Source organism: Tenebrio molitor, chromosome 2 (assembly GCF_963966145.1).
Source record: "Tenebrio molitor chromosome 2, icTenMoli1.1, whole genome shotgun sequence".
In the NCBI taxonomy this organism is placed as follows: Eukaryota; Metazoa; Arthropoda; class Insecta; order Coleoptera; family Tenebrionidae; genus Tenebrio; species Tenebrio molitor.
The window spans coordinates 22,945,716-22,971,069 of record NC_091047.1 but is presented as its reverse complement, the minus strand read 5'-3'; the positions used below and the strand labels follow the sequence as shown (position 1 = coordinate 22,971,069).

General features: G+C 33.9%; 1 protein-coding gene across 1 annotated transcript; it reads left to right on the top strand.

The window, feature by feature from the left end:
• Nucleotides 1-36: 36 nt before the first annotated feature.
• Taz (tafazzin, phospholipid-lysophospholipid transacylase) lies at nt 37-21,459 on the top strand. Its single transcript, XM_069037529.1, has 4 exons — nt 37-569; nt 622-750; nt 19,146-19,358; nt 19,414-21,459. Exons 1-4 carry the CDS (start codon nt 437-439, stop codon nt 19,752-19,754), a joined length of 816 nt encoding a protein of 271 aa, XP_068893630.1. The 5' UTR covers nt 37-436; the 3' UTR covers nt 19,755-21,459.
• The last annotated feature ends 3,895 nt before the right edge of the window (nt 21,460-25,354 follow it).

Genomic DNA, 25,354 nt, shown 5'->3' with positions numbered 1-25,354 from the left:
GAAGTCTTTACATTTTTTATTTCGATTGGTATTTGGGGTCGTTTATTTTAGCGAAAAGGGTGAAATATTTGCGTTCGTGCGCCCTAAGTGATCGACCGAGCGAACGACATTTCGCAAATGTCAACCGCGAAACGTCAATGTCAACGAATCCTATCACTGTTCCGTGTCCGTGGTTATGTTGTTCACTTGTACTCGTTTGTGATCTCATACCGTAACAATAAGCTATTATATAATTCATAGCCAGACCGCCTCAGCTAGATTTAGTTAATAAAAATTGATTCAAATGAATGATGTGCGTCCGCATGTGCACACCTCCTCTCACAGTGTTGTTAGTGTTCTCATCCAAAAGTAATATGTAATTTACTACATCCGCGAGTTTCATCAGCACAGTTTTTAAATGAGGAAATAATGACGATATTTTAATATATAATTAAGCATGTCCGCTAGTGAGAAAATGGTTTACAATATTGACTGGATAATCCCTAACCTTCGGAGCCCCACAAAGCTGTGGAGCATTGCCAGCACCATCACGGTGGCTGCGGTGGGGCTCTTTAGTAAAATACTGATTCGTAATTATTACGTTTCGAGTGAGTGTCGAGTTTCTCACCTATTCTGTTTCAGAGTGGTTAAATAAAACTAAAATACACAATAGGCACATTATATCCTCCGTTTTGGACAACAGACCCAGGAATGTGCCTCTCATCACGGTCTCCAACCACCATTCCTGCTTCGATGATCCAGGTCTTTGGGGTAAGTCAGAAACCAATCTTCCATTTACAAAACTAAACACTAAATAAAAAAAAAACTTGATAATCCATTTTTTAACAAGTCATCAATTGGTAAACAATCAAATTGAGTTGTACAAGTCTGTCCTGTCCCAGTTTTACAATTCAAGGTTTGTTTATTATTATTCTTATTTGTAACAAAATTGTTTACTCAAGTTTTATTCTGCTTAAATATTTATGAATATTCAAAGAAGAATTGTGACCCTGTCAGAACTGAGTGTCACTTTGTTCCATGATTACCATTTTTACTCGGTCAGATATGAATTTTTCATGAATAATTTTGCATCATTAGAATTTCAACGTTCACTTCTTATTTCCTGTTGCCAGTAAAACCTTTGAACTATTTTAAATTGGTGTCTTTTTTGTATTGGGTGGATATTGTATGGTGATACGACGGCTCCTATGATCACGCCATTGTGCCCATTGTGTTCCAATTGTTGACAATGCCTAATCCCAAACAATGAAGTATTGGTCTGATATGATGTATTATCTGCACTTCCTTGTGGTTAATATAGCGGAACGAAAGTCGCCGAAAACAATTTACTCGACTGTGATGTCGGATTCTTAATTTTCTTGCTAAAAAACTAGACCAGCTTTTAGAACCGTTAAATAGATCGTTAAAGTTAGATTTAAAACAAGTGTAATTACGTCATAACGAGGCGATTAATGATCCTTTTTGCACCACGAGTTTGCAATGAAGGTAATGTTTAATTAAAGTCATGTAAAACTTAAGTAATAATTAGCTGTAGACTTTGCATCTGTTTCAGTTCTATGTTGCAATATCAACCGAGAATCTCACTTTTTCGCCTATTAACGGAAAATCAAACAACTGTAATGTTTTCGGCTTTATTGTTTTTTAATCATCTTCCTTAAAAGTTCAACCATTATTTAACCATTTTATAGACCGCTATAAATTTTGCCGTGAAGTGTAGTGATAAGAGGTCTTTATCACCTTTTAAAAACCTAACACTTCACTCGATTTTTTAATGAATTCTTTTAATAGATACTCCCGTTTTATTAAAACCAAGAGTAACATAGCAAAGCTACCTCACGTCCCTCGAACAAAATGAAATTTTGTATTATTATTTTTCAACTGTTTAAGGCAAGGACAGCTCTCAATTTTTGTACTAGACCGTAAGATTTAAACAAAAGTTTACCCTAATTTTCAGATGTGGATCTTTTATTTGTTTTTTTGTTTATCCAACTAAGAATGACGAACTTACAACACTGAGTTATTTATACTCGTACCGTAATTATACTTTGACTCTTTCAAATTGTGGTTGCCCTTGGCGCATTGCAACAATCTTTCCGAATTAAGTGTTTCGTTGTTAGAAGTCACATTTAATGCACTACTGAAACTTTTTAGTTGTTTTGACGGAAAACAAACGAACTGTTTATTTGGGAGGAAGTTTCTTTCAGAATTGTACAGGAACGTTGTTAATGGAACAACAATAAATTGTACCCCTTACATAAATGTTTATATGAAAGTTGAGGAAGCGTTGTGTGTATGTTAACGAGAGGAGGAGGAAAGAACACCGTGGATTATTGTTATTCTTGCATTTTATTGTAGTTTTTAAATGTATGTGGTTGTTAACGACAGTATAATAACTGAAAGACGGTTGAACTTTCTAGAGGTCGTTGGAAAATACCTGTACCACTTACTTGTACAATGTGTTTAAATTAAGTTGTGAATATGAAGCCGTAATGGGAAATTGTTACGTAATCGATTTACCAATTTGATCGTAGCAAGAGAAAATTCGGCTAATTTTTGTTCATCAACGTTCACGTCTCGGAGCACATTTTAATAGTCTGTCACGGTAAATTGTGTACTTACTGCAGTAGCTTCGTGTCTGAAGCACAATTGAAATTGTTACGTTCGAAAGTAGAAACGAACGTCAACGATGACAATTTTTTCAGTGTTAAAAAATGCTAATAGCACTTCAGATTTTTTAAATATGTAGTACCAAGCATTCTAGAAAGGCGATTAAAGATCGATTACATCACACCGAGAAAAATGGTTGGTTCATGAAGGTAGGAGTTTTTTAAATTGATGTGCAAAAAATTAACGAACGCGTTAACATCACAAGCGTCCATTATGTGGCATGCATTTATTTTATATGAAGCTGAAGTACCGAAAGCCGTTGCATATGGTCAAAACAGCTTTCTAATTATGTATTAACCTTTCACACTTTTTTTTTTGTTATTGTCGTCATCACCGCTTGTTTATAAACAAAAACAGTTTTCTTCTGTGGTCCAAAGTGATTTTCAGCGGTTCGTTCTAACTATTTCATTTAACTATCTTTCGCGTTTCGTTTCGAAATGTAGGTACCTATTCGTTTGTTCAAAGAGTTTGACGTTTGATGATAAAATTTATCTTATCTGGTTAGATTGGATGAGAAGTCATTTTTCGATACTTCCATCGTAAATAACATTGATTCGCATACAGATATGACGATGAGAAGCACATTTATGCTTTGAATATTTAAAATTAGAAAACAGCATATTACGAGGAAGGCACGATAAGGAACGTGCCATTTTTTATGTAAACTTTCAAATCGTTGGTACAAGAATTGTACTTATTTTATAATCGAATGAATGAAACGATTAATTCTAAAAATAAAGTTACTTCTGATTTGTGGATTTCCTGGTTGGTATAAATCCTAGTTCAATATAAAAATGTATCTCTAGTTAAAATAAAGAAAGCTCAAACACGAGTATGTTCAACAAGTCACAAAAAAAAACATACGTATTTTTTTTATGTTGTGAATCTAATGTTTGGTTTAATACACATCTTTTATAATTGCTAAGGAATAATCGCATAGGATGTTAAAATGCAATTTTTGCAGAGCGTGCACTCTGCGAAAGCAATTACTCGAGAATTTTTTTTGTCTCTCGAATGGGGAAGAACTCTCTCTTGAAGAAAATTCATTTTGTGATCTCACTTAACATTGTCGATATTTGTTTGTCATCTTTTCCCACATTTTTGTGGTTGGTAAAATTGGCGTAAATTTCTCATTGAACCACGGCAGAAACTGAATATTATATTTTAAGTCGCGATTTTTTGAAAAATTGGGAATTTACAATTTTTAATGCATCTTTACAGTGTTGTGTAGGTACATTATACATATAATTAATAATCATGGGACATTTTTCGTTTAGGAACCAGAAAGTTTCTATGTATGTTACTCCTGTTATATTTTTTTTGCTGCATTTTATAGAAATTTTTGACGGTTTGTGATTAAACGAAAAAAAATTCTAGTAAATCATCTGCGGTTGATAATTGAAAATAGATTTAGTGTAGATAATTGACTGATTCATAAAGTGCGTTTTTATGGTTAGGGAGTAGGTAGAAACTTTAATATTTTTTGTTGCAGACGACTGTTAGTAGTGACTAATGATGATTTGAAGGTTATTATAAGACAATACATAGTTTATTTTTTAGTTTGGGACGACGCAGTGTATTTACATATATGGTCATTTAATTACGTTGTGGAAGATAGAGATAGAGATTTATAAAGCTACGAGTATACAGTGAGTTTTTTTTAAGACTGGCCATAGGGTTTTACATTTTTCAACCCCCTGTTAACTTTTGTTCCGATGAAAATATTCAAACAATTTTTGGAACAATGTTGGAAGATTTTTTAAACTATCGGATATTGAATTGTAATCTATCCGATAGTTTAAAAAATCTTCCAACTTTGTTCCAAAAATGGTTTGAATATTTTTATCGGAAAAAAAGTTAACAGGGGGTTGAAAAATTAGCATGTAAAACCCTATGGCCAGTCTTAAAAAAAACTCACTGTATATACAGGTTGTTTGATAAAAAATGCCTCAACCCATAGCTTTTTTATTTGTTATACGATTTCAATGAACAAAAAAACCAAAGATATGGTTCTTCATGCACCACGAAGCAGCCATAATTTTTTTTTTTTTGGCGTTATTTTCAGTAGCTAACGATAGTCAATTTTTTTTTTTAATGGACAGATGTAGTTTTTTAGGCTCAGTCTGGTAGAGTTTTTTTTTCAGAATCTAATGATGTATTAAAAGTTATCATGTGGTCATGTGGTCAATTGAAAAAAAAAAAAACAATTTTTAATTGTGGTTCAGCTTATTATAAAATTTTCAAGTAAGCCGTGAAAAACAATTGGAATATAAATAGCAACAAATGTCAAGTGTCAGTTTGAAAATTTTCAGGTGCAATCTTGAGGTGTTTTATTATTATTTTCTTGGAAAACATGAATTATTATTATTTTTCTATTAAATTTTAATTTTTGACTAATTAATTAATTTTTTTAGAGATCTATTAAACACGAGTGCTTTAATACATAGCTATAAACGACTCCAAATTGAATACAATATTATTATTATACCTATTAGAGACGCAAATTATAAAACTTATATTAAGACGCGAGTCAGATTTGCAGCACGACTGCAGTTTTTTTTTATTTGATGTAGTTTGAAATAATTTCCAGGCAAAAATCTTACTTACTTATCCACAATCATTTTGAATCACCCAATATATTAAAACATGAGTTTTATAAATCACATTATGTTATTTCGTGATTGGTATAACAGCCTAACATCTCTGCACTATAGTCCATTTTTTACCTGTTTGGGAAGATGTCATGATTTCGTTTCTTGCTTTCTTTTTAGTGAAACGACAAATAGAAAAACAAAAAACAAAAAGGCGATGCGTTTATTATTGTTATTTTATGCTCCAGAAGAAAACAAAATATATCTATGCTTCGAAATTAATTGACAAATTGTTGTTTGTTTCAGACCTTGTTGAAAATTACACACTACATGCGCTTAACACTTTACTGAATACTTGTTTTTTATAAACACTTTGTAGTTACCATGTTTCGTTTATTTACCTGTTTTTTTACTATTGACAATAATTCCAATAATTTTGACATTGATTATAAACGTCACATCTTTTAAAGCAATTGCCAACAAATTTGAAACTTCACAGTTATTGTTGATGAATTAAAGTTTGTTTATGATTCTGTCTGAAACATACGTTATGCTAACAGATAATTGCGTCATCCTAAATGGGTAAAAATTGAACTTTACCTGTACCGTGTTGCAAAAAGAAACACAACAAAAAAATCTACGATTCTTTCAAACATTTATTAAGTTAAATACCTACTTACGTAATCCGTAAGATAACCTCAAAATTTACAACTACATATGTAATTAATGTTTTTTAAGACTCCTTAAACTAACACGAAAAACATTGTTCAATATTCGTGCGCTCTTATTTTTCAGGTATTCGGCCGTTTGCACCGACGTTCCTTTTTATTAAATCAAGCTTAAAAACAATTGTTCCTACGATTTTAACAATTGTAACCAAGGTTTTAAGCTCTTCTTAATTTTAAACTACGACGTTGCAAAAAAATGGTTTGAATATTTTCATCGGAACAAAAGTTAACAGGGGGTTGAAAAATTACCATGTAAAACCCTATGGCCAGTCTTAAAAAAAACTCACTGTATAGCAAACATTTTAATAGAATTTCCGTAAATTTACTCGAGCGAACACCTTACGCCTTCACAAACTTTGTTTTTTTTTTATAAACAAAATTGTTTCTCTATAGCAATAAAAACAGAACAATTTTGATTCCACTTTTTAATTTATAAATAATAATTATAGAAAATTGAAAATATCCAAATTTCATTTATTTTACCAAACTCCAGTAGAAACAATCATGTGTGCAATACGTTTGAAATCCTTTTTTTTTCTGTACACGGCATGTTTTTAATCTCAGCTATCGCCCCGATAAAAAATCCCACGCCTAATACGGAAAACTTATTGCACAAATAGGTAGCTATTCCAAGGCAGCCTGAATTATATTGTGTCCGGGCCTGACATCGCTCGTATTTGGGACAAACGATGTTGTTATAGGGAAAGTATGACGAACTGAAATAAGAACCTGTCGATAATTAATGGAAGGATGTAAATGCAATGACGAATTGGACTTTACAATACGAAGTCGTGTTCTCAATGGGGGTCTGTGACTGTGTTTGTGACAGCAGCAACTTTTTCCTGGAGTTATATTTTGAATTATCTCCTGCCAGCGAACTTAACGAGGTTGTCACATATTTGCCGAAATGATCTACTTTGTCATCAGTCGCCACTGAAGAAGTTGCTTTAGTTATACAGTTTAGATCCTTTATGGCTACATCAACTCGATCCAGATTGTGCGTTTTTCAAAGGATGTCATTTGTGTCGGAGTTTCTTCTTTTTTGGTGTCGTTACAGTCGCCTCTTTGAGCTCGTTTAAACTTCCTGTCTCAATTTCCTCCACCATCACGTCCTGCAATAATAAATGTGGATTTTGGATGCAACAGCAGCGCTAATGATAATACTTTAATCTTCTCAAATAATGGTATTTTAATTGGAGATGACGTATTCCCTCTACAAACTTATTGAAACCGTCAGTAAAAACCCCATGTCAATAGGATAGAAGATATTAAAAATTATCGCTTGCCCGGAACTCGGAGAATCGTAGAAAGTGTTTTTAGAATTTGGATTTAGTGTATTTGAAAAACCTACTTCGCTATTACCAGAGACCGTAGATTTAGTAATATTGCTAGCTATGCATTGCATAATTGGCTTAGGACCGCATCTAGACCTGCATGTTTGCCACAGGGAGCAGTAGACGATCAAAACCACAACACAGGCCGTGTTATTCCTGGACCGTGGCCCAACCCAACACTATAGGAAGTGCTCAAGCAATGAAAGGTACTCGTATTACGTCTGGAATGGGCTCAAATAATTATACTGCGTACCACGGCAATTACGAATGATTGACGCGGAATGAAATAAGTATCTACTTATTTATTTGTAGTACTCGTAGTACATTGTATTGTATTGCAAAGGAATAAAACTGACTTGCCAAATTTGAGGTTGATTTTCTTGGAACCGTTACATTCCTTAAAAACCAACTTAATTTTATCCATAACCTTTACGTATTCCAGCACCTCTCTTCTAACTCGATTCAATTTTTCTCAGTTCTTCACTATGTGCAGTTTTGATAGTCTTAATTTATTTTCGTACGAATCTCTTAAACATGCGCATTTAGCCCTTATTTCTTTTAATAGTTCCTCCTTACATTTCGATCGTGTTATTTATCGTCTTTGATATTAAATTAAACATCTTACTTTTAGTAAATTGCAAAAAATGTACATATTTTTTCATTACTTCACTTATTGCTCATATTTTTGTCGATACTGCAATAACAATATGACCTCACTTCTCGCACCAAACGCGCGATTATCATTGTCCAGTTGTTTTCAACAAGTTTGAGGTAACAGTCCAAGTAAAGTAAAACATTGAAAAACCTTTACTGCACTTGAAACTTGAAATAAATTTGACAGTCATTTCAAGTTAAAGGTACAGTCGCGAGCAATAAATTTTGGTCGTCAAGGTCATTCTTTGACACAATCGGAAATGCTCCATTGCAAAACAGTCGTAAATACCGAGCGATCATTTAAAAAATAAATCGAGTTTGCTTTGGAGCCTATGCTATAGCATGGGTTGCCATAGGTAACACGCCGACTCGATTTATTTTTTAATTGATCGCACCGTATTATAACCTGTCATCACGTTGTATGATATTAGTTGTCATTTTTTTTTCTCAATTTTTTGACACTTTGTTGAAGTGGGCATAATCAGGCAGGGAATTTTTTTAAATTTGTGACAATCTAACCAAATTGTGAAATGACATTGACGACCAAAATTTATTGCTCGCGACAGTACATAGTAAGGACAACGTAACATTTTATTTGCCCTGCTCATTACATTTTCTTAGTTACCAATTACCAATCAAATAGGTTGTTAAGACATTTTATTTTTTAGAACCTAAAACAATAATTGTGGACTTGAAAGCAAAAAAAATTATACAGATTGAATCTGGCTTTGCTTCTTATTGGTCAATTTATGTGGGCGGAGCAGTTAAAAAGTTATAACGTCAATACTATAATTGACATGATTAATGAGAATAAGCTTTTAGTCGCGTTTCGCATAGTGCAAATCTTTTGACATTATTGTGAAAAGTATTAGTCCTGTTGAAATTTTGAATACGGCCATATTTGTCCAGAATTTAGTAAGCTCTAAAAAACCTTCACCTTATTTTCACGTGGGATTAACACAAATCAGTGATCAGGGATCATTTGTTTTTACTTATTGGTGTCTCGATTTTTTTCGATCAAAGTGAAAATTTCATGATCTTATTGCCTGGACTACTATAATAGCATGTTAAATTTCCACTTGTTTCCTCTAAACATTTGATGAGAGACCACCAATGCAACAAATATGTACTTAATGTTCATTCCAGTTGTAATATCGTATTATGCATTCGTAGAAACTATTTTATAAATCGATACCTACTTCGATTTTGTGTTAAAAATGTATTTCCTTTATTTCAGTGGTAATTTATAGTCTAGCTACGAAATTATTAATGGAGGAAAAGTTGGTACTTTAATAAAACTCATTTATTCATTTTATTTATTTAAAGGTTCATTATTCTTCTAGACTTTTAATTTACAGGATGACAGTTAAAAGCTGTAATATAGACATAAATAATTTATTTTGCTATTTAGTGTACAAATGTATTAATTTGTTTTACATAGATCTCAAAACGCCGACAAGTTAGGCGCAGCATTTTGTCAAAATCGTGCCCTCAACAAAGTACCGTTGAGAAAATAAACATTTTTGTGAGGCGTACAACAAATTTTCTTTTCTAAGACACCCTATGTATGAAATTTAAAAGAATTCACTAGTAGTGAGTAATTATTGGCAACTGCAGTGCAAATAAAACTTGATGGGACTGCGTTCTGTGACATGCTGAACAATGTCGTTAGAACCACCACTTTTTGTTATAAAATTTCTTTGACTCCAAGTGAAAGAGCAATACGACCGTATTTATTTATACTACTCTGAATGTACAGTTGCGAACAATACGTTTTGGTCGTTAATGTCATTGTTTGACACGATGGCAAGGGCCCTATTGTGAAACAGAAATAACCTACAACATATTATATGGGGTGATTTTTTTTAATTTCACATCCAGCCGGCTGTGACGCCATTACGAAGGTGATTTTTTATATTTCACTCCATTATAACATACAAAGTGATCAAAAAGAAAACAAACCAGAGCAGGCGTTCCAAATTATCGGTCATGTCCTAGCCGAATTCTATGCAAATAAGCGTTCAAAGCATGGGCGTAGACAATTTGTGGTCTCAAACGCTACTTTATAATAAATCATATCCCATAATTATCCATTTTATTATTAGAGGTATTTTCATATTTGGTGGCGGAAACAAAAGACTGAGAAATGTCACAAAAATGTATTGTCAGTGTCAAATTTCTCATAAACGCCGTAAAAAGGAATATCTAGGTAAATTTAAATTTTCGCTAAATAGATTGAAAAAATAAATTCTAAGGAAACCAATTTTTATCACTGGTTCAAAAGGAAAAGTTATTCTCATATAATCAAACTTATTACAAATTTTGTCTCTAGTTCGACGATGAATAACTTTCTTATTGCCAATTTGCTGCATTTCTGTCGAAATCACGAACGTCTTTGAAAAATTTGACACTGACAAAACAAATTTGTGACATTTCTCAGTCTTTTGTTTCCGCCATCAAATATGAAAATATCTGTATTATCTGATAATGGAGAAAATTTATAAAATAAACGAGAGCAACATTTTACATTCGTAAGAATGGATAATTTACCAGCGTTATTGCCAAACGCGACGCCACTGGTAAGCAGATTTTGCGCTGAAATGTCAAAGAAATGTTAATTTGAACAAATTTCAACGGTGTCGTTGTTAAGCTTGAGAAAAAGTTTTCAATTTTGGTAAAGTTTGCGGAGGTTTGCTGCAATTATAAGCAACAATTATCCCAGAATAACTACAGCGTGATCAAAAATGACTGAGTCTGTTGGCAATGAAACAATTGAAAAGTACTGGTGTTTTTGTCTCGTAATTGGCACTGACCGGATTTTTTAACTTGAGACGACATAAAAAACATTTTTTTGTTCGACACTATCAGAATTTGAGAATTTTCTCCTGTGTGAACGGATTTTGATAAATGTGACAACTTGTCAAAACGAAACGTCAAGTTAATTTTAAAGATTTTAAGGATTTGGAGCCTTTAAGGGAGTCGTCGAACAAAAAAACGTTGTATTCAACTCGTTCTTGTGTAAATTTGACTTTTTTTTTGGCACTCGTGGGCCTTTAAAACGCTCGTTTCACTCGCGTTTTAATCTGGCCCACTCATACCAAAAAAGCCCAATTTACACACGAACTCGTTAAATAAATAACTATTTGGTTATGCCGGTTATGTTTATGCTATTACAAAAATGAACCTTTGATGGTAAATTTCAAATTTGCTAAATTTCACTGTTATACTCCGTACTCTGATAGATTGTACGTTTTTTGACAGAAGACAGACCCCGAGAGTAGTGTGGCGGGAATTAATCTGCAGGGATACAACGGTTTTCTACATAACGTGAAACAAATGAGATGGAGAGTTTAGTATTTTTCACTGCTTTATGTTTTGGAACTAGAATTTAAAAACGTACAATCTATGACCGTACGGAGTTTACCAACAGATTCATTCATTCTTGATCACACCGTAGTAAAATGAGTTTTACCATTGAAGATAAAGCATTAATTATGATTAATATTTAATCATAAATTTTTCGAAAGGTAGGCAACCAATAAAACGACTGTGTATAGCAAGTATAGATATGTGTACGATCAAGCTAAGACAGACGTTTCCATAAAACAAAAGGTAATGTAGCATTCTTAATTTGTTTTCTTGTTGATCACCTTGTAAATTTAAAATATCACCCATTGGCAATTTTAGTATGTACTTTTCCGGCCAAAAAATTTCGTACACCCTTTTCCTATCATTTCACAAAAAATGGGTGCAGTTTAACCTTTATTGTCATTATGATTGACGTTTACAAATTAAAATTTGAAATTTATTACTGTCACCCATAAGAACATAGACACAATTTGATTGACACATGTGCAGTGAGGTTATTCGTTCCTAAAGGCTGCTTTACAGCATACGTGAGTGGAATGACAGTTGTGGACGAAATTTTTTGTCCGCCATTGTACCTACAATGAGGGACATGGAATCCTGGGCAGTCTGCTATTGTCATTTCAAAAAGTGTCAGTGTAAATGCACCTTTACTGTCATTATGATTGATATTTTCAAAAAAACTGTCAAATTAACTTAAGCTTGGTTATGAGTAGCTAAGGTATGGTTTAGAAATTTTGACAACTGAATGACACATCTGCCCAGTTTTTCGTGTCCCCAATAGTACAATATGATCAACAAGAAAAGAGATAAGGGACGACTATGGCAAACAACATTTCTGAAAACGTGTGGCGTAGCTTCAACCATACTAACAGATATGGTGAACAGAGGTAAAACTCCAATAAATAAGATTGTGTATGTATAGCAAATTCAGTCACTATTTTCTTCGTTCTCAGTGCAAAAAGAGGTTTCTGTAAAAACTATTTTGTTCTCGAGTGAAAATCTTTGTCTAAACAGAATTCACGTAAATGTCAAAATCGACAGGTGACAGTTTAAGTTTAGTAAGTTACGTCAGTGTTTGCAGAAAATTTGTTTTCAATTATCGCCTCTTATCCCTTTTTTTGTTGATCACGCTATAATGTGGTCATGCTATAAACATTAAAAATTTAGCACCTGCGCCATTATGGAGTACCGTTCAGATTTCGCTTTTGAGATTTGACATAGTTTAAACAATAATCACGTCGAATTACATTCGTAACAGTAATTTTCTTGATAATTTTAACTAGATGCACGAATAATTTTAACTAGATGCACGAATCTTTGTTGCTATTAAGAAATCCCACTCGTGGACTTCGTCCACTCGTGAGATTTCTATAGCAACAAAGATTCGTGCATCTGGTTAAAATTATCAAAAAATTACAATCTCTTATGTAATTACTATTGATAATAATTGTTAATTACTGTCGCGAGCAAAAAAAAACTGGTCGTCAAAATCATGTTTTTACGCAATGGAAAATGCTCCATTGTAAAACGATCGTAAATATCATCCATAACCTATCATCATGTTGTATGACATTAATTGGCATTAATTATTTAATATTTTGACACTTTGTTGACGTGGGCATAATCAGACAGGGAAAAATTTTTAATTTGTGACAATCTAACCAAATTTTGAAATGATACTGACGACCAGAATTTTTTGCTCGCGACAGTACATAGAAGATGAATGCAGTTTCAATCCTCATAAATATCTGGGCTGCTATTTCAGCGAGCACAACTCGAACCGCAAATGCTTATGAAAGCTTTCATTCTCATTTTAAAAATAATTTTTGTGGCAGTCATCCTTCTATTTATACAAGGTGATTTACGAGTATAATGAGCTCGATCGAATTGAAAATGCAATTCCAAATATATTTGGAATATAAAACTGGATGGACACGGTAAATATCCAGCTTTACCTTGCAGATGTATACTCGTGAATCACCTATTATATTTATAAAAACATTATTAAGTTTTCAAACTTTTACGTATGCAAAAATAAATGGCGGAAAAATTGTTAGATCCAACATACAGAAAAAATAAGACTTTACAAAATCTGATTGCACGTTTTATAAACGGATATAGTAGCGGCCAAGCAAAATGGGAATCTGACTTCTTGGGATGTATTTAAATAAAACTGTAAATATGTAATAAATCATTACATTTTAGCGTCAAGTAAATTATACAGCATTCACGATTGTTTCAAATTTGGACTGTCTATGAAAATCTGACATTTTAGTTGGCAATATTGTGATTTGGCATAATAAAGCTATTTTAGGTTATAATTGAATTGTATTAAATCAATTACGGAATTCACAACAAGACGAATATTTAATAACGAAACTTCGTAATTATGACAGAACCTGACGCGAATCTGAGAAAAAAATCTCTTGGCCTGCTGCGTGTTTAAAAATCGTGAACGGCTAACATAGTCTGTTTTTTAATCAAAGAACCACAACACCGCAATTTACACCCAAAATAGAGCTGACAACATTGTACACTTTTGACCTAGGGTGAAAAATCTCTACATATAAAAATTAAGGTTATTAGAGATATTAGTAGCGCAGCATGTTACAAAAGTTAATAATAATTAATACCAACTAATTTGAGAGTTTAATAAATGTCTTACTTTGTGGGGCATTTTTAATAACACGTTCAAATTTTATATGTGTATAATGTTTTCTGGGTCTTCGTGACGAACGACGAACTTTTTACATGTGAATTTCAAGGAGTATAGAATAATAGGGAGGGGACATAAGCTAGCTTATGGGCGCGGTAAATTGAAGCGGTGAGGGACAAGGAAACGGGCGCAATTTTATGCAACCCGTGAGGTACGCCCCAGTTAACACTACTTGAGATGTTGGGAATTAACAATAACACTGCAGGAAAATAAAACACTATAATTTTTTTTTGCATCACAAATGTATTCAAAGTATGAGAAACTAGAAAACCACATTAAATATCACTACGCAACTGATTTTATTCAATTTCTTGGGGCGTACTAATGGCAGACATGCGCATTAGTGCGGCTTCACTCGACCGGCCGTATGTCCCCTCCCTATTATTCTATACTCCTTAGTGAATTTGCGTACTTTCAAGGACATTAAAAATGGCAGTCGTTGGCTGGTATAGCCAATAGATATCATTAAATTCCCTAAATTTAGTAAAATTTTATATTTGCAAACCTAAAACAACAAGTGGTGGTTCTTTGATTAAAAAACAGACTTGTTTTCGAATCATGTTTATAAAATAATTATAGTGCCAACTTTGATTATAACAATCCCTAATTTAGAAAAACCTACATATTTTTATTTTGCCAACATAATTCAACAGGTATAATCTTGTCAAAAATAAATTACTCCCTATGATTTAGGGATATTCACAAAAGATATCCCAAAAATGTAAGACAGTAAATTAATTGTAACAGTCGCAAATGAATCATTTTTCGCTAAGTGATAGATGATTTTTCGTTTCACAATCAATTTTGGTTACTGGCGGCATATTTATTTGTATTTAGTCTCTCAATTCAAAGTAACCAACCTTAAGCATTCAAAATTATTTTTGAAAATTCTAGTTACACACAACATGAAAAACGTTATTTCCCTAAAAGTTATAATTCTAGGGAGTAATTTATTTTTGACACGAGAATAGTGGAAATTTAGAATTGAAACAGGCTCGCTATACCAACACGATAATGTATGTGTAACGTATTGATTTTAATACTTTTTTCTAATTTGCTGTTTTAACAAAGCTGTTAACGCATTCGTTTTGAATGCGTTAATAAGCTATTAACACATCCGAAATCTAGGAACTATTTTCAGTTGGTAACACACATTGCCGGCAGCAAATTGACTCTGGTATTCTCTGCTATTTGCCGCATTTCTAGATAATTCATCTTTAAATGCAATCTCACTTCCGAAAAATGACAATTACTATCCGTTTATTAAACTCCCGCACTGTCACTGTCAAAATTTTGACTTTTTTTGGAGTGTACCTATAGTGACATACATTTTCAGTTGTCTGTACACAAAAACTAGTTATAAAAACGTCAACAAGAAAAGTTTGGTTATGTTAATGGAGTTCATTTTCTTCTTTCCAAACGATAATTAACAATAACGTACTTCTCTCTGGCCGTTAATAAGTAGTCTAATATGTGTAATGTTCTAACTCAGATTATTCTGCCTAGTTTTCTTGGTCATTTTCCTATGTTCTATGCATTTTTTTTTCAACAAAAACCCGTATTTCTACGAAAACATCAAAAACAACGTTGAATTTGACTTTTTACACTGATTTTTAACTTTAAGTTCTAACTCAGATTTTCCCAAATCATCAATTTTTTTACGAAAATGAGTCGATTTTTAAGAGTTTTAGTCCTTGAAAGTTTGTTGAGTTTGAAAAACAGCCCATTGAAGTCTGTTCAAAAACACAAAAATTAAGAAAATGACCTGTTTTTAGACCCATTTTATCTATTGAAACATCAATTTTTTATGCACACTACCCTATTTTTTATGGCCTTTTTTAAAATGTGTCAGATTTTTTTGCCAAAAATAAGGAAAACTATCCTGTTTTTTATGATTTCTTAAAAATGTGAGCCAGACGTAACAACTGAATCTGTGGTTTTTGTTGAAAAAAAAAAAAAATGCATAGAACATAGGAAAATGACCAAGAAAACTAGGCATAATAATCTGAGTTAGAACATTACACATATTAGACTACTTTAATAGTATTCTTTTACGTTTCATATCTTCTTCTTGTTCAGCCATTTCGTGTAAGTAATACTTTGAATGAAAGAAACCGAATTTATTAATCTTAACTTCAAATTTTCGCGCCAACGTTAAAGTAAAAATTACTAGTCTCAGAACGGCAATCCGGCAACTTGCAAACACTTTGACCACGGCTTCCTAGATTAATAAGAGTCGAAGCCTCTAATACGGCTGGTCGAGTTCCTTGAACTGTCTGTTCCTTCAAAAGCCAAAAGTATAGTAGCGCCCTCTACCAAAAAACGAATATTTTTTAAATTAAATGAATGAAAAATCGTATTAATGTTTTTTTTTCTATCAATAATCTACTTTTTGAAGTAGTGTATGTAACATACAAATTCCGATTCTTTTTAAAATGAGATATGTACGCGGTTAAGCAGCCAAATACACAAATGTATAGTGGCGCCCTCTCAGGAACAGTAAAAATGCTTGCAACTGATGAACTCGGCCAGCCGTATTAGAGGCTTCGACTCTTATTAATCTAGGAAGCCGTGACTTTGACAGTGCGGGAGTTAAGGGCGTTTCATAATAAACTTAAAGTCGACTTTATCTTAACGTGACTTTAATGGATTGTTGCAACAATATGTTTCTATGGTAAATGGTGAACTTTAATGTTAAAGTAACTTTAGGCTGATTATGAAATAGGGGGTTAGTAAATGGATAGTATGTTTAGTCTAGATTCAAATTTAGAATTTTACTTTAAATGTTAACCATGAAACAAATGTGTCACCAACTGTCACAAAATTCCCTAAATTACCAAAATGATTTTATTTGTAAAAAACATATATTTAATATGCAAATTAGAAAAAATAGCATAAAAAATTCGTTTTATAAAACTTAAAGAGCACTCGTCATTTACAGGCACTCCTGCTTGTCTTAATATAAGTTTTAGAAAACTCATGTTTTAATATACTATTGTAACATTTTGTCGCGAGACTACATTAAAAAAATACTACATATTCTGTAAATGGAAATACATAAGTGCTTTGAATTTAACGACTTATACGATAATAAATTAATCGTTAATAATTAATAAGTAAATTAATGGCTCGAATGTTATTTAGGATTCTAAATGAATGTATGCATTTAATTATGTACTGGGTGTCCGCGACAAAAATGCGGATGTTTATTTCTGGTGTATTTAAACGTTACAAATTTGAAATTTTAGGTTGTGGGTCATTGTGTAAAGGGACGTAATTAAGTAGAATTGTTACGTGATTATTCCATCCCCAACCCCCCTCATATGACGGATTATGAAAGAGAGCATCTTTTTTGGTAACTCTGTAAAAAGTGATTGGTTATTGACGGAATGTTTTTGAGATATTTGACTTTTTAATTTTTGATTTAAGTATGTAAAAAATTGAACAGGGAAGTGGCATTTTTGCCAGCGATAAATATATTTGTTTTTACTATAACAACAATTATTCGTTTTAATAAGTGATCAAAATATGTACAGGGTTATTCAAAATGATTGTAGTCGAAGTAGGCCATGCCCATGTTATTGCATTTTTGTCGCTTTCATGTGAACTGTCAGTTTTGTCGCTGTCACTGTCATTTTTTACGTGAAAAGTACGGTGATGGGAATTTTATTTATTTTTGTTAAATTAACGATTAAATCCGAATAAGTGAGTACACACCGTTCACACACGGGAGTTAAATTGGGTGCAAAACAACTCAATATTTTCACATCATTTTGATGTTTTTTTTTTATGTGGAGCGGCAACCATAAATTTTACATTCAGTTTTCACGCCTACTTCGACTACAATCATTTAGAATAACCCTGTACAAGGTCATTATAAATTATTGTAGTCGAAGCAAGCCATGCTATGAAATTTTAGCCGCTTCACTGTGAACTGTCAATTTTTGAAACTGTCACTGTCATTTTTAAGGTGAAAAGTGCAGTGATGAGAATTTTATTTATTTCTTTGTAATTAACAATTGAATCTAAAAATATTGAGTTGTTTTGCAACCAATTTAACTCCCCTAAGAGGCCGATTTCAAGTTGAGTTGCAACTTGTATTGTCATGGTAACGGCACAAAATTGCAGGTTTGATAAAGATGACGCATATTAGTAGTATTTGCGCTGCACCACCTGTTTGTCACCCTGACTTGAAACCGGGCTCTAAGTATGTGGCCGATGTGTATTCTCACTTACTCTCGTCCTCGTGTCAAAAATGGATTACTTCCTAGAATTCGAACTTTTAGGGAAATAACGTTTTTCATGTTGTGTGTAACTAGAATTTTAAAAAGTTATTTTGAATGCCTAAGGTTGGTTACTTTGAATTGAGAGATTAAATCCAAATAAATATGCCGCCAGTAACCAAAATTGATTGTGAAACGAAAAATCATCAATCACTTAGCGAGAAATTAGTCATTTGCACATTTGCACAATTAATATGCTGTCTTACATTTTTGGGATATCTTTTGTTTGTCACCAGACACCAGATAGCCTCCAACCTAACCAAATTTATGGCAACCTAGTAACGAATATCCCTAAATCCTAGGGAGTAATCCATTTTTGACACGAGAGTATTCACATCATTTTAATTTTACATTCAGTTTTTACGCCAACTTGGACTACAATAATTTATAATGACCCTGTATAAACTAATATTTTGTATTTTTTAATCTAGTCACATTCGAACTTTTTTTCTATCTAGACAATTTTCTGTTTTAACAACTCAAGCACCGTTGCTTTGCAGAAATTCGACTCGAAAAACTGTCAACCGACAAATTGTTTTTCTAGTCAAATTTTCGTCGAAAACAGAAAATGTCCGATAAATGGTACAGGTTTGTGTGGTTTTGCAATTTTTCAAATCATCAGAGTACCATATTGCTCGTTGCTAATGGTAACGAAAGTTTACCCTCACATTTTATTAACAACAGTAAGATTTAAATGTAGATAAGGAATAAATTTGTTTTCGAAAATTTTTGTCAACCCAAGAACTTTTCCTTTCCTTGCTAACCTAAACCACTTCTTTATAATGGTATTTGTTTCTCCCCAGGCACCCTAAAGTGGCGTCATCTGATGAATCCGTTCGTGATGCGATGGTCGCTTGCAGCCCACGACATCTGCTTCACTTGCGCCCAACACTCGTACTTCTTCAGTTTAGGAAAATGCATCCCTGTTATAAGGGGTGCCGGCGTGTATCAGGACGCCGTCGACTTGTGCATAGAGCAGTTGGCGAAGGGCTCTTGGGTTCACGTATTCCCCGAAGGTTGGTGAACCAACCACCACAACCAGAACCAAACACTCAGTCGGACTATTTTCAGGTAAAGTGAACATGACCAAAGAAAACATGAGACTGAAATGGGGCGTGGGTAGGATGATCTTCGAATCTCCCGTAACACCGATCGTCGTGCCCATATGGCACATCGGCATGGACGACGTCCTTCCCAACGAGCCCCCGTACGTACTGAGACTAGGCAAGAATCTGACCTTCAACTACGGCAACCCCATAGACCTGTCCGATATGGTGGCCAAGCTGAAGGAGCGAAACGCCACCGACGTCGAGGCGCGGAAGCAGATAACCGACTTCCTGCAGGAGCAGCTGCTCAAACTCAAGGCGGAGACGGAGGAGTTGCACAAGAAGAATTTCAAAGTGAACTTATGATATTTCGGCGATTAGTTAGGGCGCGTCTTTCAAACTAGGTATTTATTCGTCTTTTTATAATTTGTAAAAAAGTGAGTCAAGTGACGTGTAGGTTTTACATCGAGTTTTCAGTGTTTGCAACGGGTCAGGAGAAGCAATATCGTATGCTAGTCACGTGTTTTTGCCATTAGTCTATTTTCGAGGTTGACCGAGGGGATGCGAATGTGATTCGCAAACCCTCGGGGTATTATTTTACAGCATTATATTTTATCCGTGATTACATTTGTTCAACGGACAGATCAAATATGGAACAATAGGGATTGTTGTTGTTGTTGATTTATTTAAGTTTGTTAACCGTATCACGACGTCTTGTGTAATGCCAAAGTTATCATCACATTGTCCGGGGCCCCCCTTCACCGACGAAGCATTACTCCATTATTGTGATATTTTTTAGTTGGGCAGTCTCCAAGTTGTCTCCGGTTGTAGAAAGAGGGCCCAATTCTTAATTGTGTTCTACAATCAGGCGGATTTCACTGAATTGATCAAAATATTCGATTATACAAATTAGCGTGTAGTGTAGTAATCCTTGTTTTTAATTGGGAACTTGCATGACGAGTCGTGATAAGACAAACAAACGTTAACCGACAGTGTTCACGTCGCACCGCACTTACAAGATGTCATCAAGGAAGTCGTAATTCTTTTTTTATTTAGTGTCTTAAATTAAGTAGCGAATCTTGAAAATCATTGCCAGCGAACAATTGTGAATATTAAGTTTAAGTGAGTTGCACAATTAAACCTAAATAGTAATTACTTTTTGTTGTGATTTATGTCCGAATTTTCTTACAGGAACAAATTGACTTAGGGAAACAATACAAAGCGTTATAAGCACAAATCAGGGTTTTTGTTTAGAAACATTTGTAGCTCTGTATCAGAACAATCTGCATTTGTTAACATTAATCGTCTTAAAATAAGCGTTAAAATAAGTAAGTTTAAGTTGCGGAGTAATCCATTAAGTGATATTTTTGGTAGCAGTGGTGAAATCGTAAGAATTACGACTTTGTTGCCAGACTCTCTACTTATAAAGGACATCTTATTTTCTCCGCAGTATTGAGCGTAACTGTTTGCATATTTAGCTTGATTTGCGATCTACTTATCGTTCCTTATTTGGGTATTTTCCACATCAAGACGCACCGTAAGAATGTAGAGCTAGGGGCGAGCCATTCGACGTGTCAGAGAGCGCATTTGCATGATTGCAAGATGCGGTCCGTTATTATCCGTTGCGCTTGCGCCACTTTATTAAGTCTTAATTGTGACCATGTACGGTGTGCCTTGCGGCATCTCGCGGCCGAGCTTTAATTTCGGCTTGGGTGATGAACAATTGTCGGATGCGCCGGTGGTTCGCCTCTGGAGTTGGAGAGCGTGTCTTGCAACACAGTACAAGTTCCCAATTGTGAAATTTAATATTTAAAAGGTAGCTTGTAGCTTGTAGGCGATAATTTGTAGTGGTTCCTCTGTTTTCAGCTGGGACTCTAAGAATGAATAAATGTCTCCCCTATTTTTATTAAACTAGATTTAGTTTTCCCATTTTTATAAGAACAAACATTACGGTAGTGACGAGACAAAATAATTTTGTAATTGATTTGTTATGGAATTATAGCGCGATTTACACGGTGTTTACGCATAATTGTGATTGTACATTATTTTGGAATTAGATTTTTTAAAATTTGTTGTGGGTTTTTGTTTTTTTTTATAGGTCAGGTTTTTTAGGTATGTTGTTTTAACGATGCACTTCCATTCCAAAATCGTCGTTTTCCTGATTAACAAAAACTCTGTTCCTCCTTGTTAGATAATTTTTAGAACTCTGTACCTACAATATTTTATTGTTTAGATTGTTGTGCTTCTATTTTTTAAATAAATTCGATTTAATCATTCGTGTCTTTTGAAATATGATCAAAACCACGTCAGAGCACTGTTAATTCTTAATGTGGTGTCGCAGTTAAAAGGACGTGCAGTCGTGCACACTTCTAACATAGAAGCCGTAGGTGTAACAATGCTCATAGTGTTATGAACTTGATACTATTTGAGCCTCAGTGGGTAGGTACGACCTTACAGTCGTACAATATACGAGTACACACATGTTTCTACGATTTATACATTTAGGCTGACAGGATTTAAGTGTCATGTGGCGTAAATGCCTTCATGGAATAACCAAGCAAGTTTTTTTGAAGTGAAAACTTCTTTAGTCGCACCACATACATTTTCTTCCCGGGTAGTGAATGTAAAATCGTTCGCAGCACAAGCTAAAATCATCGCATTTTTTGTTTGTGTCTATCGTTTCAATAAAGAGAAAGCGAGAAAGGAAATCGTGACGTCATCCCAAAAGGGTAAAAGTTTGACCATGCTTCAGAGTTCAGAGATTGAATCTTACTTGCTTAATCCTACGGATTGTTTAGCGTAAGAAAGGTAGGATTACAATAGCGCCCGTTTTCATTGCCTATATGTACAAATCATTTCCATTAAAAAGCTCTGTTATCGGATAATACTTGCAACTTTTCTCCAATTCTCCTAAGTGAGTTATAACAATATCAGAGCCGGAAAGTATCACTAAGCAACACCTACCGGGCTGTTTTATTTTAATACATCAAATCTGACATTGAAAATTGAAAAAGACAAAAAATATTTGACAGTTTAACCTTGAAATCGTTGGGGCTTTACGTGAATTTAGTAGGCCATTTTGTAGCCTACTCACAACAATTTAATTTGGTGTATAGATAATTAAAATCGTCCGATAAATAAGGGAGCTATGGACGGGTCTTTTTTGGGACACCTGTATAATTGGTGCTCGATCAAAAAAAGTGTTATATGCAGGTATTAGGTATTTTGATTACTCTTTATTATTAGAATTAGTGATTGGTTTAACTTTGTTAAAAAGATACCGCACCGCGGCAATCCGGCCATCTTCTTCAGGTATATTTTAAAAATGGGATTCATAAGAGTTGCCCATGGCGGCACGCCGGCTCTGCCCCGAGGATGTTCCTGTCAGCCGAGCGCAAGTGCAAGTATCCGCAACAAAAGAAAGTTGCATTGTAGTATCTCTGTTGTAGTGATTATTACTGATCATGTCAACCCCGGTTTACGACCTCCAGGGGCTCCAGGTAGTTGAGAAGTATAGTGGGTTGCCTAATAACCGAATTTTACCCGTTTTGTTGATACTTTTGTTTATTTTTTGCTTCCAATTTAACTTGTTTTTCCAAATACTGAGACAGTAGCCCCATGTGATACGTTCTTCCGAATCCAATGCACTTTTTAAATAGCCTTAAAATGAAAAATTGAGCAAAAATAAGGGAAATTAGTGAAAAACGTTATTTTTTTTTAAAAGAGTGAAGCGATTTTTCAAAAAACTGAGACAGTAGCCCCGTGAGATACGTTAATGTTTAACAAAAAATATAGTCACCATAGCTTCAAACATAAAACTGTGGAAAAATAATTAAAATCCGTTTAGCGCGCTTTACCATTGCTTGGCCAACCACTAGGCAACAGCCTTAAACATCCAAACTTAACCTCACAAATTTTGCCAGAGTGTGGCATATGGTGTGGCATAATGCCATCCAAAAGACCGTGGATTGCCATCGTCCTTCTTTGGTAAAACTTCTGGACAAATTTCAGTTCGAGCAAAATCAAAGCCAAAACTTTATGTTGAGATACCTACCGGGGGGGCTTTATTTGAAGTCATTGGCAAAGTTGCGTGTGCGCAAATCAGCAACATGCGAATGGTATTGCGCATATCGCTAAGCGACCGTTCACAATACCATTCGCATGTTGCTGATTTGCGCACACGCAACTTTGCGAATGACTTCAAATAGAGCCCCCCTGGCTGGGTTTCGAAGTAATGAATTCTCTAAAAGTAAATATTTTCAATTAAAGAAACGCCTTCAGACCATCGCACGGGGCTACACGTTGAAGTGTATTAAAGATTATTTAGCGAATATAGTTTTAAATTTGTCAATTTAAAATTTAAATGTAATAACCACATTTTACATATAAATTACATTTACTAATTACATCACCGTTTTTTTTACATCGCTTTGCTATAACATCGCTGTTATTTTACAAGCGCTATTTTCTTAGAATCACTATTTTCAGATGTCGCTGTTTCGTACATCGCTATTTCATTACATGCGTTTTAATAATAAATAATCGCTGATTCAATAGCGCCATTTTAAAAATCGCATTTTTGTACATCGTTATTTCATTCCGGAGCCGTCCCCGGCTAGGTGGAACGATTCTTGTAAAAGATAAAAAATTCTCGATTTAAATTTTCATTTTCTGGGATTCAGCCCTGCTTGGTTAAATACTCGTACTATGCCGAGCAAAAAATTTTGGCCGTCATTGTCTTGACAATTCAAAAAAAAAAAAAAAAAATTTGTAATCCGTACTTTACTGTCATCATGATTACCGTCTTGATTATGAACGTTATTTTTTGGGTGGTAAATTTCAAAACTCAAAATTATTTTGTCATTTCTACTACACAGAACGTTTACCTCAGGTTATCTATGTACGATTGCTCTAATTTTGTTTGTTCATGTCAGATTTTTGGAATATCTGAGCTTCAAACAGTTTAAATTGATTGTCAAAATGACAAGAATCGAAAGTGGGGTTACGATTCCTAAAGGTTTATTTACACTTTACTTGAATGTCAAGAAAGTGACGGCCAAAGTTTTTTGGCCGCCATAGTACTAATTTCTAGCATAATTTTAGTTTTGAAAAATCAAGTAGGTAGGTATGCCTTGGAAATTTTCAAAAAACCTATTTTTCTGTGGAATAAAGTGCCTTTTATGTGACAAATACGATACAAAGTTATTAAGAAAAGTTGTTTAGAATTAACATCTAGGCCCCTATAGAAAACTTCAAAATCATCGGTCAACTATGATTTTTCATTTTTTTAATTAAACCTGTTAGCTTATCATAAATAAAGTCCATTTGTACTAAGACAAGATAGGTATGTACTGCTATCATTGATCCATTCTGTTTTCAAAAATGAACATAATTTATTATAATAATTATAGTTTTCGTCTAAAGTTTGGTGGTGCCATTGGTATAATAGATAACTTTCTGCCATTTCATAAATCAAATGTCACTCTTTGACAGGTTTTGCAAAATTATTGGTTACAACAAATTTCAAATTTGAGAAAACGAGTAATGGGCCATCGGCCCAACGATTAATACATTACGGTAGGCACTTTATACCGTTTACTCCCGTTTCACGATCGTGTTTCAATCTAAAAACCTGGCGCTAACTCAGAAAATATTAATCAACGCTTTCAAAAATTGATAAACAATGAAAAGTGCAATGTGACAAGTGATAGTGTATTAATCTATAAATTTTGACATTTCGTCGTGACTAATGTCGATTTGTCAGTGACGTACACTTGCTTTCAAAACTTTCGCGTGCACATTCAAAATCAGCAGTGTCAACGGTTAATTTTAAGATTAGGTTAAAGATGACATTGACAGCAATTAAAAAAATTATGATCGGTCTTCTACTCACGGGCCCTTCTTGTTCCCACCTCTTCTTTACTTATTTCTTGTAGAACAGTGCTTTTATTTAGCTCATTATGAGT

Coding starts and splice junctions, on each gene's coding strand:
- Taz (XM_069037529.1), top strand. CDS start 437: ATGTCCGCTAGTGAGAAAATGGTTTACAATATTGACTGGATAATCCCT. Junction 751..19,145: donor CGATGATCCAGGTCTTTGGG/GTAAGTCAGAAA, acceptor GTTTCTCCCCAG/GCACCCTAAAGTGGCGTCAT. Junction 19,359..19,413: donor GGTTCACGTATTCCCCGAAG/GTTGGTGAACCA, acceptor GACTATTTTCAG/GTAAAGTGAACATGACCAAA.